The sequence below is a fragment of the Scleropages formosus genome, chromosome 9 (genome assembly GCF_900964775.1).
Source record: "Scleropages formosus chromosome 9, fSclFor1.1, whole genome shotgun sequence".
Taxonomy (NCBI): domain Eukaryota; kingdom Metazoa; phylum Chordata; class Actinopteri; order Osteoglossiformes; family Osteoglossidae; genus Scleropages; species Scleropages formosus.
The window spans coordinates 12,234,347-12,251,066 of record NC_041814.1 but is presented as its reverse complement, the minus strand read 5'-3'; the positions used below and the strand labels follow the sequence as shown (position 1 = coordinate 12,251,066).

The following is a 16,720-nucleotide window of genomic DNA, read 5'->3' as shown; positions in this document are numbered from 1 at the left end:
TTACTGCAAGGTACTGCTGCAGGAGGTGGGATTTAATCCTGGGTCCTCAGAGTGCAAGGCTGTGTCTCGAACCAATATACCACCTGCTACACCTTCAAAGCTGAAATGAGAATGGAGGTACAGAAGAAAAGCTGCGCTTGGCTTGTCTCTGCCTTAGCTGAAAATTATTCTTGATTCAATCAGGTCATCATAGCCATTTTATCTAAATGATACCCCTCTTTGATGTTTTCAAATATAAACAACATAAGAAGCTTACTCTACATTACCTAGAAATCTCTCATAAAAAGTAAGGAAAGAGCACTTTTATTGGTTATGGGTCCATTAGTTACACAAGACTGCCTGGCATTAACCCTGACCTGCAGGAGAAAAGTAGTGTTTTTGGCCAGAAGAGGCTTAAGGCTGTCAGAAGTCACTGACATGACCTTTTTTAGAAGGCACTGTTAAACATTGGAAGAAGATCAATCTGAAGTTATCCAACAATGTAGAGCTCTTTGCCTCTTGGTTAAATAATAAACCCACATTTCGTCCTTTTGCAAGAACACTGAAGAAATCACCAGTATTAAGACTACAAGGGATTTCTCTGCTTATATCAAAAACAATAAATCTGAGTTATATATGTAAACATGAGTTATTTTACAGGAATTTTTGTTTGTATTCATGACTGACAAGTGTGTGACTGAACCGATACAGCAGACTGAAGAACAAATAAACTTGCATAATAAAAAACTGCTGCCAAAACCCTTGTTCACTCATTTTTACAATCTGTGTATACATTTATAATAAAATTCTCCAGCTGATGGAACTACTCCTTTGTGGAAAATTTTATTCAAACAATATTCTGCTACAGAAGGTAGGACACCGTATATTGAGTGTGTCTTCACACCAACCAGAATCTCTCGTTGAGGACAGCACTCCTCTTTCTATCATGTCACTCAGTGATGAAACCTTTTTCTTCAGCTTTCTTTTTCCAGTTATTGCGTATTTACTGTTTCCTGTAACTTTGCTCTGGAAAAGACAATAAGAGCAATAAACACAGTTGTAGCATGAGGCCCTGTATCTTTGCAGACAATTCCACAGCATCTAAGATTAGTGTGTGAATGTTTGTGCTCCGCAAAATCAAAATGCAACTCTTAAGTATTTTATTTACGTACTTTGACACCGGATATGTATTCATTATGCATACTTCCATAGAATCATACCCCAACGTTTAAAAAATTAATAGCTTGTCAACTAATGTTGTTCTTGCCATTGCAACTTTGCTTTGGAGAAGAGTGTCCGCTGAATTAATGAATGTAAATGTAAATGTAAACTTCATTGCTGGCAGTTTATGCCCCACTGCTACTGCTGCAGTACCCCTGAGGAGAGTATTTACTGTGGACTACCCCAGCTGTCAAAAGTGGTCATACTGTAAGATGTGTTGGAAGAGAGTCAAATAAACAGTGCATTAATAATAATCATAGTAAGTATCTCTGATTTCTACAGTTCAGAAATTTGTATTCCAGTAACAAGATATTCTGTTCTTCATTCTTCTTAAGGGTCCTCCAGGTCCTCCTGGCTTGCCTGGTCCTTTCGGAAGACGAGGACCTAGAGTAAGTAAAGGGTGCTTTTACTACTTGCTTCTTGTTACACTGCATTATGTGGGTCTGGATTGCCTCTGTCACTCCTGCTGGGGTTCACCTCATAGTAACAAATTTCTTCCTTGTATCAAACTCAAGGAGGAATGGGGACAATTCCTGTCTGATAGGTCATCATAACATATGCCTGTGTTTATTGGTGTCAGCGGGTAATCTATAAAACCATTGTTGTGATGGACGAGGTTCTAGAACGTGGCTGAAAATGACAAAAGACTATACACTATAGGCTGTGGATCTGACTCGGCTCGAACAGCACTTGCAACCGCTTAATGAGGAAAGAGAGCTGGTGTGGGCCCAGATTAATTTACTTATCGCATACTTTACAAAAACTCCGAACACATATCAATATGGGTAGAACAATAGAAAAAGATTGATTTTTTTTTTTATTTAATTTTTTGATTATTTATTACTGCCCAATGTAATCTCTGTCTAAGACACATCACTGAGGTTGGCCCCAGTCCATGCAGTGTTCTCAGATATTTCATAAGGCCCAAGTGTTTCAGATCAATAAGACTACCAATGATTTCACTATGCCTGAGAGATTATTGTTCAATCACAGCAGTGCGTAATGATGTGCTTAATAAACAAAGTGCTTCATATATCTGCTTAATACTTTATATAATACATGGATCAGGTGTTTCTGTTCAGGTTAACGCTTAATTTCTTGGGAAACTGTTTGTGGTGACTTAATGCAGGTCTGTCCTCATTTTTGGTATATGCATTTGCCAGAACACCCGGAACCAAGCAATAATAAATAAAAGTTAGACACAGGTAGGCAGTTCTGAAAACATTTGATTCACCTGTGTGTAAAAAAATTCATAGTTTTGGAAAATATGGATGTTAGAGAAGTATAGACAAACGGCAGTGGTTTAAGCTATGTCCAAACTTCATAACCTTTCTGCCGCATCCTTCCATATTACTACATGATGGAGCAATAGGTGTAAAAGGCAGATGTCAGTAGAGAAAGACCATGTTTATGTTGCTGCATTTATTGATCTTGCATAAAACACCATACTTCCGTAAGCAGTGTATCTACTGCAGGTGGGGAAGAAAAAGTGTTGTGTTCAGCAGTGATATTCTGGTTTGTTCCTATGTTTCCCATAATGATTTATTATCACTGTAGGTTCTTTCCTCATCTGCCAACTGCATGTCTCCTGTGGATCACATGTTAAAAGGAAGAATCTGTCTGAACCTTGTCTGAACTCTTGTTTGAACTGTTATAAACTACCAGCACAGGTGAATTTTGATGCAATAATTTTATATGTATGCCGGTCAACAAACCCCGGATTCACAGATTGACAGTTAGAGACTTAACATTTATGGTTAATGTTAAATGTGAATCTTGGAATAGACTATACGAAACTACAATATGTCTAAAGTAATGCACAGCAGTGTGACACATACATTTCTCTTTTTTATTGCATTCTTGGTAACCAGTTGCCCTTATACGGGGTAAAGGTGGTCTGGAACCTATCGCAGATGCATATGGAGCAAGGCAGGGTACACCCTGAACAGGGTGCCAGACCCACTAGGGGAATGTAGAGTCACCAGTTCATTTAAAACAAACGTCTTTGAACTGTGGGAAGAAACAGGAGCACCCGGAATACACATATGTGAACATGCTACAGGGGAAACATAGAAACTGGACACAGACTGAGCCAGATTCAAACCCTTGCCTGAGCACATCCCTAAGGCACTGTTAGACAACAGCAATACCTACTGTACCGCCATACTGCTCTTATTTAGTTATATTAATATCTGTTTTTGGGTAACTTTGTTGCCGTCCGGAAGATCTTTCACAACGGACAACACTAGGCTTTTCTGCTGGCATCGGTTTTACTGGCATTACATCACTTGTTTTGTCTGTGTAAAAGCAGGTTTGCATTATGGGGTTTGTCTCACAGGATGTGCCTCTCAACAGTGGTGTAATTAATTGAAATAGGAGGCTGTCAGGCCTTAGGCATCATCCAGTCTGTTCTTTATTGGCTGTTCAGGTTATAGTACTAATTTTGTTTTATACAAGTATTATTGGGTTGGAATGGACTATTAGACTGATTCCACACTTAAAAGAGATTCATCCATTTTTTCCACATAACATGCAAAATTCCTGCCTTATGTTTTAAACATGAAGTAAGTCTAAATCAAAAGCTAGTCCAGAACATGAACACTGCTCTGGAAACCTTTATGTTCAGACTTATATATTCAAAATTGGTTATACATAACACATTTTATGTGATCCCCTTTTTCTGTTCTTCCCCGCTTTTATTCTCATTATTGATCTTACTTTTATCTTATTATTTTATTTTATTCTTTCATTCTAAGTACTTTGGGTAAAATCTATTAAAATCCCATGATGCTAAATAATATTTTGTGTAGTGGAAAGGAACAGCTTAGCCAATACAGACACCCCTTGACTTATGCAAATAAACCGTTCTTCAACCCCTTATGTATGTGAAAAGTTACGTATGTCAGATTCCCCCTCATCCCCCACCATTCAACATAGGGTAGCGTACCCTAGCCTAGGCATTTGTTACAAACACGAGTATAAAAAAATTACACAACATAATTCCTCTAGTAAATGTTAGACATAGTAGACGCCTGTCATAGTATTATTCTTGTTTTCATTCTAGTTGTTCCTTTCACGTGCTCCTTTATACTAGCAGCATCCTTCACTTTCGTATTTACACTCAATATGGCTAAACCTATTTCTCGTGCTATAGATGATAATCGTTGTCCACCTTAATATTTCCTTATTATTTTTGATTTCGTCTCCAAATTGATTGCCGTACGCTTGCGAAACGGTGCTCATTTTCCTTTAAGTGCAAGTTTACCACCAGGCATTGTGAATAATGAAATGGGTAAAAAAGCACTACACTAACAAGAAAAGATGCATTCACGGCTCAAAACATGTGGGAACTGGGAAGATGCAACTTCCTGCCTTGTCTGGCTATGCCGACTTGCTCTTGACGTATTTCAGATGTTTTGCATAATCACTATCCGCAAAATAATGTCTATGCTGGGAATTTTTTTTTACGTAAATCCGGATTTAAGTCAAATTTATGTCAGCAGAGGGATGTCTGTACTATGAAATAAGAGTCTGACAGATTAATGGTTAACCTTAGTGTGTGTTGAGTCAAACATTGAAAGTTATTTTGATTTGCTGTGCTATGACAGGTAGCAGCATGCACAAAAAGTTAAAGCACCCTGGTTAATTCCCCAGTTCATCCTTCCAGTGTGTTGAAGGATGCTGAATGCAGGCCGGGAGCGAAAGGAGGAAATGGGGTTAATATGTCAATGGTGTACTCTGAGTACAATTTATTAAAATGCTGTATTTACTAGATTGCTGCAGATTAATGGATATGTTTGAGACAAGTAGTCCTGTATTACTGTATGTGTTGGTTTATTTGATAATTTGGCACTTTTATTTATTTCAGTGTCATTTTGTTCAGTGTTCATTGTTTCAGCTTTTTTTTTTTTTACGGATGCCTTTTCACTGGTGTGACACTTAATAATGTTGAAAATATTTTTGCTTAAAACTGTAATGAAAATATATTGGGATTTTCAGACTAAAAATGATAATATTTTGTTTCAATGCCCCCCTTTGGTTGTGGTTTGTAAGAATAGGAATGTTTAGGGTTGTTGTACCATTCAAAGAACGATGGCGGCTAACCCCAACTTTAGTTGTCAGGGTTTACTTCAGTTAAGTGCTCTTTAGGAGATGACCTCTAGATAGTATTGCACCAGCTGGTACTCGAATTGATCTGCAAATGTGTAGTAAATCGTCAAGTTGCAACAGAATCTTTCTGTTTTTGAGTGAATATGTTCTGTTTAATACATTTGTAAATTTACAGAAAACATTTTGTGCAGCTTTTTTTTTTTTACATAAACATTTTCACTGTTTTATTAAATGCATGAATTTCAAATTAGATAACTACCAATGCAAATCTTTGAAAAACACATCAATGTAAAACTAATTTGTATCCGGATTATTTAATAATTATTCATTCACACAGAAAATTAATTAGTAAAATTTGCTGCAATTTTGTTTGGTTTCTTGATCATAACTGAAAGGCTGTTACTATGCTCTGATAAACACTCACCTGTTATTTGTATCATACAGGGCCCACCTGGGCTACCAGGAAACCCTGGACTTCCCGGTCTTCCTGGACCAAAGGTGAGTCAACTTACGGTGATAATGTTCACAGAGATTTTAGGAATATGCTATTATGTCCTGCAGTGAATATAAACCATTCAGTGTAGTTGAATGAATGAATGAATGAATGAATGAATGAATGAAGTAATTGATAATATATGTCAGCATTGTTCCCATAATAAATGGTTATGTTATTGAAAATTAAGGGGTCAGGGTAATATGGTTATTTTACTATACCAGTCTGTGAGTGGGATACTGTTTTTTGAGTTCCTTTGTGTTTTTAATTGCTATCAATGGGAAAAGGTAATGAAATGTTACATATTCTGCCATTTAATGTTCATGTTGCTTTAGTGGAACAGATCCATGTCATGGAAAATTCTCCTTTCCATAACTTCTGTTGAGAAGTGACGGCACTGAAGGTGGAAAGTACCCCAGGGCAGGTGGCCAAACTATTTGATATGTTTTCGGGTGCTGATGGATGAGAGGAAAATGCTCTTGTCTTTCAAACGAAGTGCTGTAGATATCCAGCAAGACAGCCAGGAAGTAGAGATAATCCATTCAATAGTACATTATTTACATGTTCAAATACTAGTGTTTATACAGTAATAATGGAATATGTTTTATAAATAATTATTAGGCATCCATGAATGATATAATTTGATTATAAAATTATACTGACCAATTATTAAGCCTAAGGAATGATTACTTGGAAATTACTATTGAAGGCCTACTGGAAATACTGTCCCATTCGTCAAACTTCTGTGAAGGTTTCCATTCACTGTGTAGGCAGTTTATATATACCAGCAAGCAGGTCCTGTCCACCAAATTTTCTTCAGTTCAGTTTATTCTGGAACTTTCCACACAGTGTGCTATATTAGTCTCATTGTTACTGAGTTTGTTGGCCAGGCTATTTTGACCCTGAAATGCCGCTGAGCTTTTTTCACCCTCCTGGGGCAATGGCTCACTTTGATGAATGGACCTGTGCATATTCCAAATAAGGATAGGCGCGGCATCACAGCTTTACCATTCAGCAGATGGCAGGTGCACAAACACTTGTATGGAATCCCTGAAACTTCAGTCTCAGTTTCACGGCCTTAATGCTACCCTGGCACCTGTGGTAGAGTCGACATGTTCTAATAGTAGGGCTGAGCCATCGAAATCTTATGTTCACGAAGAAACACACAATACACATGCTGTGTATTCTTAGGTGAAGGTGTTTGCATGTGTACGTTCATGGATTCAGACACATAGACGCTCATAGATGTAGACAAGGCATGGAGCTCTGTGGGGGCACTAACAATGCTCTGACATCATCGCACGGCACATTGCACTCAGTTATAAGACAAGAAATATCTTGCAGATGTTACTACCACCCTTTTGTTAAAGCAGTTTCCAATGTAGTTCTTTCTTTTTATCTATTTACCTTTCTTTAATGGATGATGTTATTAGCATACTATAAAAGCTATGAAAGGGGCACATTTATTCCAGAGCTTGTTTTAACAATAAATGAATGCAGACGGTTTTTATTAAAACTCTAGCTATAGCACTTTTAAAGGTTTGCTTTGTTGGCTTGTCTGCGTACAAATTGTGTATAAAAACTGTAAGTATACCCATTTAATGTGCAAATATGTAAATGTATTAACATTTTATATTTTACTGTGTTTTGTTAATGAGTTTTATGGGAAGAGTTTGGGTTTTTTGTCTACATGTAGAACAGCTGTGAGCCACATGAGAACTGAGTCCTTGACCACTAGGAACTATAATAGTGGAAAATGCAAACATGCAGGAAGGACATGCCAACGTATGAGATGCACAGTAAATTACAACAGATGCACAAGCTTTAAAGGGCAGTGAAGGAAATTAAAAAGAGCAGGACTTCAAATTAAACTCATGAAACTTAATTTTGCCTGATGAAAATAGGTGAGAGTATTACAAATACTGAAAAGTGTCTTGGTGTTATCGTTGTCATTCATAAAATACCTTTTATTATTGCATTTTAATTCATGTGACACATTTTTCATCTTGGAATTTAAACAAATAAAATTAAGAAATGATGGTAACTTGAACGCCATACAACAGGAATTTGCCGAATGAGGGGATTTCAAAGATCAAATTAGTTCCGTTATGTGAGGAATGGGTATGTACAAATCAGACAGACATTCACTTTTACAATATAACATTTGGATTTCACAAAAAATATATGCTTGTCTTTATTAACATTACGATGCATTATGATTACAGAATAATTACTGACAAGCTTATTAAATAAGTTTACCTATCAGTCTACTACATCCAGACATGACAAAGAAACAAACAGCCTTGTCAATATAACTATTGAAGGGGATTCGTTGAGGCAGCTTTTGAACTGAACAGCAGGTAGTGCTGATGATATTCAAGTATAGGTTTGAATCCGATACAGTCCGTGTAGAGTTTATGTGTTCTTCTTGTCTACATGGGTTTCCTCTCATAGTGCAAAGTTGTGTGTGTGTGTGGCTAGTGAACTTTCATCCTAGCCTTCTGCCCTGTGCCTCTAGGATAGGCTCTGAACTATCACATCCATGACTTGGAGAAGCAGTTAACATGTGCGAGAGAGAAAGAAAGAGAAAGATTGATTTTGAGCTGTTCAACCAGGCCTTCGAATGCAAGCCATGGGAGTCACTGTTGGATTCCCTGGAGATCTATGAAACACTTGCTTTGTGTTGTCCCAGAAGAGAGGCAATCTGTGACTCATTCTCCAACTGACAGCTGAAAGACAGGAAAACACCTTCAGCAAGCAGAGAAAAGACACCGGGTTCTTCATAGTGCTGCTCCGAAGCTTCTGCCTTTTTGTGAAATCTACAGCTGAAACATTAAAATACAGCTTCTTTAGGATTATGAGATTTGCAGGTGAAAGTGTGATGACAAAAATAACAGCAGCAGATATGAAGAGGACTTGCAACATTATCTCTTGAAAGTCTTCTAATTTTTCGATCCTTACATTTAGAAAAATGTTACCTGAGCACAGTTGTTGCTTCGGAGGCACTGGATACAACAAGAATTGAAAAGAAGTTAAAACTGAGAAAACTTTGCAGTGATTTTTAATTCTCTAGGTAAACGACTGTGACAGCATACACAGTATGCCTGTGATTTGTGATTAAATGTGTCATAACTTGCCTGCACCTGTATATATTGCTCAGTGTCGAGGTCATCACATGCTTTTTAGCACTAAACACACACAGAAAGACCCTTGAAGTAATTGTAATGCAATCACATCATGCAAAAAAAAAACATAAAAAATAAGAAAGCAAAACACATGGTAAGGAAGGTTTTTCTTGATTCCTTTATTTTTATGTTTGATCTTTTGTTTAAAAATTCTAAATACTATGCAAGTCTTCATACTTTTTTGCCATGTACTTCCGTATAAAGTTTTCTTGCAGTCTCAGTGTCATGGTCTATAAATTCTTAAGGACAGTCACACCTATAGAACAGTTTAATGTATAATCCATGATCCTGTTTAAAATTTGTCATCCACTATAATTGGTAATGACTTGATTAACTTGTCTAAAATAGGGTTCCAAGGGTGATCCGGGAATATCTCCAGGTCAGGCTCCCTCTGGAGAGAAGGTAAATAAATATCTGGGCTGACAGACTGCTACCCAGCATGTCTTTCTTTCCTCATATCCTATTACATCTTCATGCCTTCATACCCTTCTCTTGGCGCCACTGAAAACCATCACCTTTGTGCTTGGGAGGGGTGTGTTTCTGGGCCCCCTCTGCTTCCTGCATATCAATGGAGCTCCTCAGCTGGTCTTTGCATTTCACAACACTATGTACCTGCCTTTTTTTTTCCTATGTTTCCTCCCACATTTCCTACATTTTAGCATTTTCTGCTCTTTTCTGATCCCCTCTGACAAGCCCACAATTTAGTTTTCTCAATGGTTTTCTAACACTTTCTTGATAACCTTGTGTACATCACATGGACTGAAATGAGGTGCAATAACCCTAACCCATGATCATTTTCGAAAAAGTCTTTTTTTTTTTTCTTTTTTCCAGGGTGATAAAGGTCCTCCAGGTTTGCCAGGCTCACCGGGTTTCCCAGGTCCAACCGTAAGATTTACCCACAAATCTTTCTATTAAAATATGCATACTGAGTGCAATAAAAAGTAACAGTGAACTTTTATAACCAGTTTGTGTATTATTCTGTGAAAGCATATATTCTGTAGGAGTAATTTTCAGTGCTCCTAAAAGCAGAACAAACTTTAAAGGTCATCTTTAAGTGGATCAGTATTAAGTTTAAGGTTAAAGGCACAGTGGTGGACAACATGGAGTGTATTTTCAAAGGGACAAAGCAAAGTGCAACATTCCCAACGCTGTCTACACAAATTAGCCATGAATCCAACTCATCAGTCCACATTTACAAACAAATCATCCTCAAAGTGTTGCAATTTCTGTTCTACAGAAAATCTCGTTGACTTCATGTTAAGCTTTTAAAATGACACGTCCTGAAAATATGGAGTCTCCAGAGGCTTTTGAAAGAATGCTGGTGGACCTAACTTAAAGGCTACTAATAGGGAGACATTATTATTAGTTTCTGAGCACATGCTTTCAACTAGGAATAGTACAACTGAGTCGAGTTCCATTTTAGCTCTCCCACAGAGACCCGCAGATGTTTCTTTTAGCTTGTGAGTAGCCTAATGATACAAAGCAGATGTTTATGTAGTATTCAGATTGTGAGTAATTCTTCTTAATATTCTGACCTTTAACTAACTTCACTGGCTCCTCAATTTGTAAAACACAGTTGGGACTGGAAGGCTTTGACTAACTACTTTTGTTCATAACTGCAAAGTCAGCTTAACTCCAAAGTCACAATCAGTAAAAGCTTTATAATTAAAAACATCCCTGATATGTTTTTTCGTTGTGTTATTAAAACTTTTGATATACCTGTAGTAAATAAAATTAATGTAACATTTGTTATATTTTATGCATTTTTATAACTGTAGCTACATTACGGTGAAAATGAATCTAAAAATACTAAAAATAAAAAAGTCTCCACAGACCTCTATCTGATGTCACTTGTTCACTGATTAGTCGTATAAACATTAGCAACATTAAGCACCACTTTGTTTTCTTTTTTTTAATTGATATACTCACGTCAGTGGTAGTTTTCTTACCGCACATCAGAATCATCAGCACTGACACACACTGGACAGGAACTGTAAAAAGTGTGGAAGCAAGGTGAATTAAGGTAGTAGCACACTGCTGTTCTGTTTGTGTGTGCTTTACTGCCATCTATCATCTCACATTAACTCAGGTTGCATTTGCCACACTACATAGAGAAACGTAACTGAAGAACGATGAGTGCCTCGGGGGCAAAAAAAGAAAAAAGATTTCTCCAGTTCCTTTCCAGTTTTATTTTTCTTTGCCGAGCCCATATTTAAAAAAAAAAAAAAAAAAACTTGGAAACACTCTAAAACAAAATAATATACCTAACTCACTTTAAATTAAATACTACATTATATACTATAGATTCCCTACACTGGTCTGCATTATTCTTCATGTTTATTTTCATCACCCTTTCTTTGGTCTTTGCTCTTTTCTCTGACTTGACGTAGTATATTAATCCTCTGTACAAAAACGCAAACTGTGTTGAGCAGATTAGTTGCATAGAGGTTTTTGCTGTTAGCAGGCAACCTGTATAACATCTAAAGTTACTACAGTGGGTCTTCAGTGCTCGAGAGAACTGGAAATGGTGCGTTCTCAAATAGTAGAGCTAGTATAAGCACACAGAGTACTTTTTATATTGCTACAAATCACAAACTCAGGTTTTACTGAATATTCATATAGTGGATCTCACATTTGTTAATTTTGTATGATGAAGTCTCCCCAACCCCTATCCATTTGTGGTACTGCATGGTTATATTCAGTTTACCATTTTTTTTCTGTGGTCTTCTATCACATACTCCTTGGCATTTGTTTTATACACTCTACATACTCTTCAAAGAGGTGGTGAGAAAAACAGATTTAAATGTCTTTCTTTGCACAAGTGCTCGGTCCTGATTGTTATTACCTGCAGGGTCCAAAGGGATATCCTGGGCCACCAGGTCTGCCAGGTGTACAGGTGAGCGCAGTGCATGCTCAGATCAAATGACACATAAGCACACACCACTGAAGTTTATCTGTCATGCATATATCATTACCTTGGAAAAAATCTATATTGACAAACACATCCTCAAATTTGCCTATAACAAAACATGCTGAGGTATTTAAAACATGGTGTTTTACAAATATTGCTCTTACTTTCAGAAATAACAGTGTCCTTAAGTAAAATGTTGAAGTTAATTTTTAGTACAGAATTTACATTGAACCTTTACATTTAGTCATTTGACAGCTAACTTAGTGCAGTGCTGACTTATAATGCTAATGCACTATTTGCTTATTTATATACCAGAGCAGTGTAACACACACGGTCATAGTACTGGCATTTTAGGGTCACCAGGTGACCTGAAACTCTTGATTTTGAAGACTGAAAAGCGTGTTCCCGACAAACTGGAAGGAATATTTAGCAGGGGGGTGTATGGAAAACAGGTGACGTGGTGGTGCAGCGGGTTTGGCTGGGTCCTGCTTTCTGGCAGGTCTGGGGTTTGAATCCTGCTTGAGGTGCCTTGCGATGGACTGGTGTCCTCTCCTGGGTGTGTCCCTTGTGCCCTGTATTGCTGGGTTAGGCTACGGTTCGCCCTGACCCTGCTTGCGACAAGCGGTTTCAGCCAGTGTATATGATGAACAATGCTTTTTAATACCCAAGAATAACTAGCATTAGTCTCATTGATTTTTTTTTTATATCCCTTTGCAGGGTCCATCAGGACCATCGGGTATGGCTGGGGAAGCAGGTTACCCTGGCAGGCAGGTGCAGTGACTAACCTCCATTTTTTTTGCATTTAGTGGCTTCCTTAATTATATAGCCCTGTATATAACTCTTTTCCAATCATATTCATGCCACATTTGTCTTTTTTACAGCAACTCCTTATTTTTATTTTAATAACATTAACATTAAAAATCATTAAAACATTATGAATAAATGTGGTAGAGCAGAAACTGACAAAGATAAATTTGTAGTGTATGTGATATTGAGATTTATTATAAAAAAATTAATCATATGTGAATTATAGCTGGAACTATAGGTGGAATTGTACTTTTGATAGTTTTAATGTAAAATTGATTTCTAGATCGTCAAATTATGAAAGTTCCATTAGATAATTCTGATTATAACATCGTATGTAACAAGTATCCTCTACTGTTCCTGCTTATATGAAGGCTGATCATGGGTCATTTTGTGTGTTCTTCATTGAACTGCTATGCAACATATAATGACTGATCCACTGCTTCTCACGGGTGGGGTGCGATGGTGCAGCGGGTTTAGCCTGTGCCTACTCTCTGATGGGCCTGGGGCTCGAGTCCCGCTTGGGGTGCCTTATGACAGACTGGAGTCCCGTCCTGTGTCCCGTGTGTGTCCCCTCCCCCTCCAGCCCTACGCGCTGTCCTGCCGGGTTAGGCTCCGGCTCGCCGCGACCCCGCTTGGGACAAGCAGTTTCAGTCAATGTGTGTGTGTGTGTGTGTGTGTGTGTGTGTACTTCTCACTTACTCTTCCCTACTTCTGTTGCAGGGTTCCGCTGGGCCAGAAGGTAACCCAGGTCCAAAAGGTGTTCGAGTGAGTAAATTAAAATAATTCCTAAATCTACTAAATTCTGCCTTCTTTGTGTAAATAAATATGTGACATCCTGGAAAGGTTAGAGGGCATTGGTGGCCAAGACTGTGGAAAAGTCTGCTCTAAATGCATGTCCCTAACTTTTTTCCCCAGAGTGCAGAGTTCCCTTTGAGGCCCTAGGTTTGAGCTTCAGCTCTAGGCTAGGGCAATGTGCAGTGCGTGGCATGGCGCGGCGCTAGGTCCCTTACATAATACAGCCTGACAGGCGTAGCACTCTGCTAACACATGTCATTACCTGGCTAATTGCTGGAAGAGAGGCCTGAGAGGAACTGGCCTGGCCTGGCAGATATACAGTACACTGCAGGGCAACAGCCTTGCAAGCTCAGTTGAACGCATGGTCTTGTATGCTCTGATGAGAATGACAGATGGAAGGGAATCGAGGTGAGGGAGGGGTGTGAGCTACAGAGAGCAGGAGAGAAAAATGGAAAGCAATGAAAAGACAAGCAACATGAAAATGACTATTCACATAGCTGTGTTTGTCAGCTACAGACAATTGAGAGATGAACCTACAGAAAAAGTTATCTAGAAGTCCTCTGCAAAAAGGACCCAGGTTAAAATCCCTTCTGCTGCAGTATACCTGAGAAAGGTGTTTGATCTAAATTGCTCCAATAAAAGTATAAATGGTTAAATAATTGTAATAAGCTTAGTATACAAACCTAAAACTGGAAGCTGCTTTGTAGAGAAATTTCAGCTAGATAATTAACAAAAGTATGCCAAGTCTTCTGCAGTACTGAATTGCTATAATTTTTTTGAATACACAGACATTTCTTTCAACAAATAATAAGTCTCAAGATCAGGCTGGCTTGCTGTTTTATTCTGATTAGATTTTAGAAAAAAAATCAAAATTTAATTATAATATAAATCTGTATAACTTATAGTGACCAGAAAGAGCTTCGGTCCTCGCCTACTTAACATCAGAACAGCTGTGGAGAGATATTTAATTTCAGCCACTGTTAAATTCCGGCTTTACGAAATTCCACACCGTTGAGCTTCAAGGAGGAGCAGCTCAACAGAAGCAGTCTGCCATAGTCATGCCTGTAGTCCCAACTGATGTGGTCCTTATGATGAGTTGATTTTGGAAAGCCAGTGACAAGGGAAAAAAAAACAACATTACACAATAAATTTGAAATTTTCCAAGAAGAGTGGGTCATGACAGGAGCTTTTCTTATCGGCAATGTGCCATTGCACGAGAATGTCAGTGGAAACACCGCAAGGGAGAAAAAGATAGAGATCAGAGAATAGTGACTTAGTGTTTTCTCATATATCTTCCCTCATTCTTGAGTGAGGGGCCATGTGATCTCAGTTAACAGGACCAAGCTTGGTGTACCTGCCGGCTGCCAAAGCTCTATTGGTACTGCTTGTTGTGAAGTCCTGTTGCCATCTCACTCAAATATCCTTTCTTGTTTTCCTTTATTTCCGAATGCTGTGTAAGGCTAATATGAGGGTACCTGAGGGAGTCCCTGAGATGCAGGTACATCTAGATGGGGCAAACTTTGCAAAGTATTCTTTTGAGCACAAATATTTTGTTGCTTGTTGCCGTCCTGATCCACAAGACCTGTTCAAATCATAAAAATAGAAGGTTCTTACTACTGAGGGGTTGCGGTGGCGCAGTGGGTTGGACCGGGTCCTGCTCTCCAGTGGGTCCGGGGTTCGAGTCCTGCTTGGGGTGCCTTGCGATGGACTGGCGTCCCATCCTGGGTGTGTCCCTTACGCCCTGTGTTGCCGGGTAGGCTCCGGTTCCCCGTGACCCCATATGGGACAAGTGGTTCAGAAGGTGTGTGTGTGTGTGTTCTTACTACCGCAGAAAAAAGTTTCTTTCAGCTGATGCATATCTTTATTTTTAGAACCGTAAAACTTCATGAACTCACTAATAAGATGATTGATTAATAAGATTGCCTATACTTACTGTAAAGTAAGTGTAATGAGTGCTAATACATGCATACACAATTTACTAGGTTCAGTTTCTGTTAGGATGTGTGAATCTGAGCAACAGTAGTGTAATGGTTAGCGCTTGTTGCCTTTTAAACTAATGGTCACTAGTTCAAATCCTGAGTTTGCCTCAATATACATGATCAAGGTTCTCTGTTCTGAATTGCTTCAGTAAAAATGTCCTGCTGTATGAATAGACATGTGACTGTAAGTAACTTGTTATTGCAGAAATTTAATATTGTTATTTGCTTTGGACAAAAATGTCAGCTAAAAATGGTTAATCATAATAATCAAGATCACATTTTTCTGATGTTCCTAATGTCACCATTAAGTAAATATTTTAGAATCAAGCTCAGTAAAACATAGACAGAACTAGAGACAGAGACCGAAACAAAGTACACATTTTGGATCAATCTGGGGAAAAAAGACCTTTAGAGAATCTAATATAAATGAGAGCCTTTTGGATTAATATCAGTGAGAAATAAGGATCAGTTGTAGTATCTAGTGTTCAATAGATTTGTTTTGACAGAATGATTTGTTTAAAAACATTCAAACATTCAAAGGCTCCGTATGTTTCTATGCCTAGTTTTAAATTTCTCAGTTGCAGCGTTATACTCAGAAGTCGAAAGAAAAAATGAACATGTAAAAGCATTTGTATCAGGGAACAGCTAACGTACAATATAGATATTATACAATATTCTTACAGTTACATAATTTAAATGCTGTGCTGTTCTTATATAACTGAAATATGCCACTGTCTATATTGTTGATAATAATATAGAAATCATTTAAATATTCAATTGTTCTTATGTAACTTAAGTACAGATACCTCTCTACTTACGTAAATTTGACTTACGCAAATCCAGATTTACGTTAAAAAATTCTCGGCATACACATTATTTTGTGGATATCGCTTATGCAAAACATCTGAAATATGTCAAGAACAAGTCGGTATAGCCAGACAAGGCAGGAAGTTGCATCTTCCCAGTTCCCTCGTGGTTTCAGCCGTGAATGCATCTCCTTTCGTTAGTGTAGTGCTTTTTTTTTTTTTTTGCATATTTTCACCCACTTCATTATTCACAATGCCTGGTGATAAACTTGCACTTGAAGGAAAACGAGAACTGTCTCACAAGCATACAGCAATCGATTTGGAAATGAAATTAAAAATAATAAGGAAATATTAAGGTGAACAAAGATTATCATCTATAGCACAGGAAATAGGTTTAGCCGTATCGACTGTGAATACGATAGTGAAGGATGCTG

At 38.0% G+C, this 16,720-nt stretch overlaps 1 protein-coding gene across 1 annotated transcript in view; it reads left to right on the top strand.

Annotated features, from left to right (window-relative positions):
* The window catches only part of LOC114911274 (collagen alpha-1(XXIV) chain-like), an 83,078-nt gene that overhangs the window by 18,356 nt on the left and 48,002 nt on the right, over positions 1–16,720 (top strand). The window contains exons 6-12 of the mRNA XM_029254820.1: positions 1,536–1,589; positions 5,755–5,808; positions 9,337–9,390; positions 9,820–9,873; positions 11,840–11,884; positions 12,617–12,670; positions 13,427–13,471. Coding sequence (XP_029110653.1) covers positions 1,536–1,589; positions 5,755–5,808; positions 9,337–9,390; positions 9,820–9,873; positions 11,840–11,884; positions 12,617–12,670; positions 13,427–13,471 — 360 coding nt within the window. The remainder of the gene's footprint in view (positions 1–1,535; positions 1,590–5,754; positions 5,809–9,336; positions 9,391–9,819; positions 9,874–11,839; positions 11,885–12,616; positions 12,671–13,426; positions 13,472–16,720) is intronic.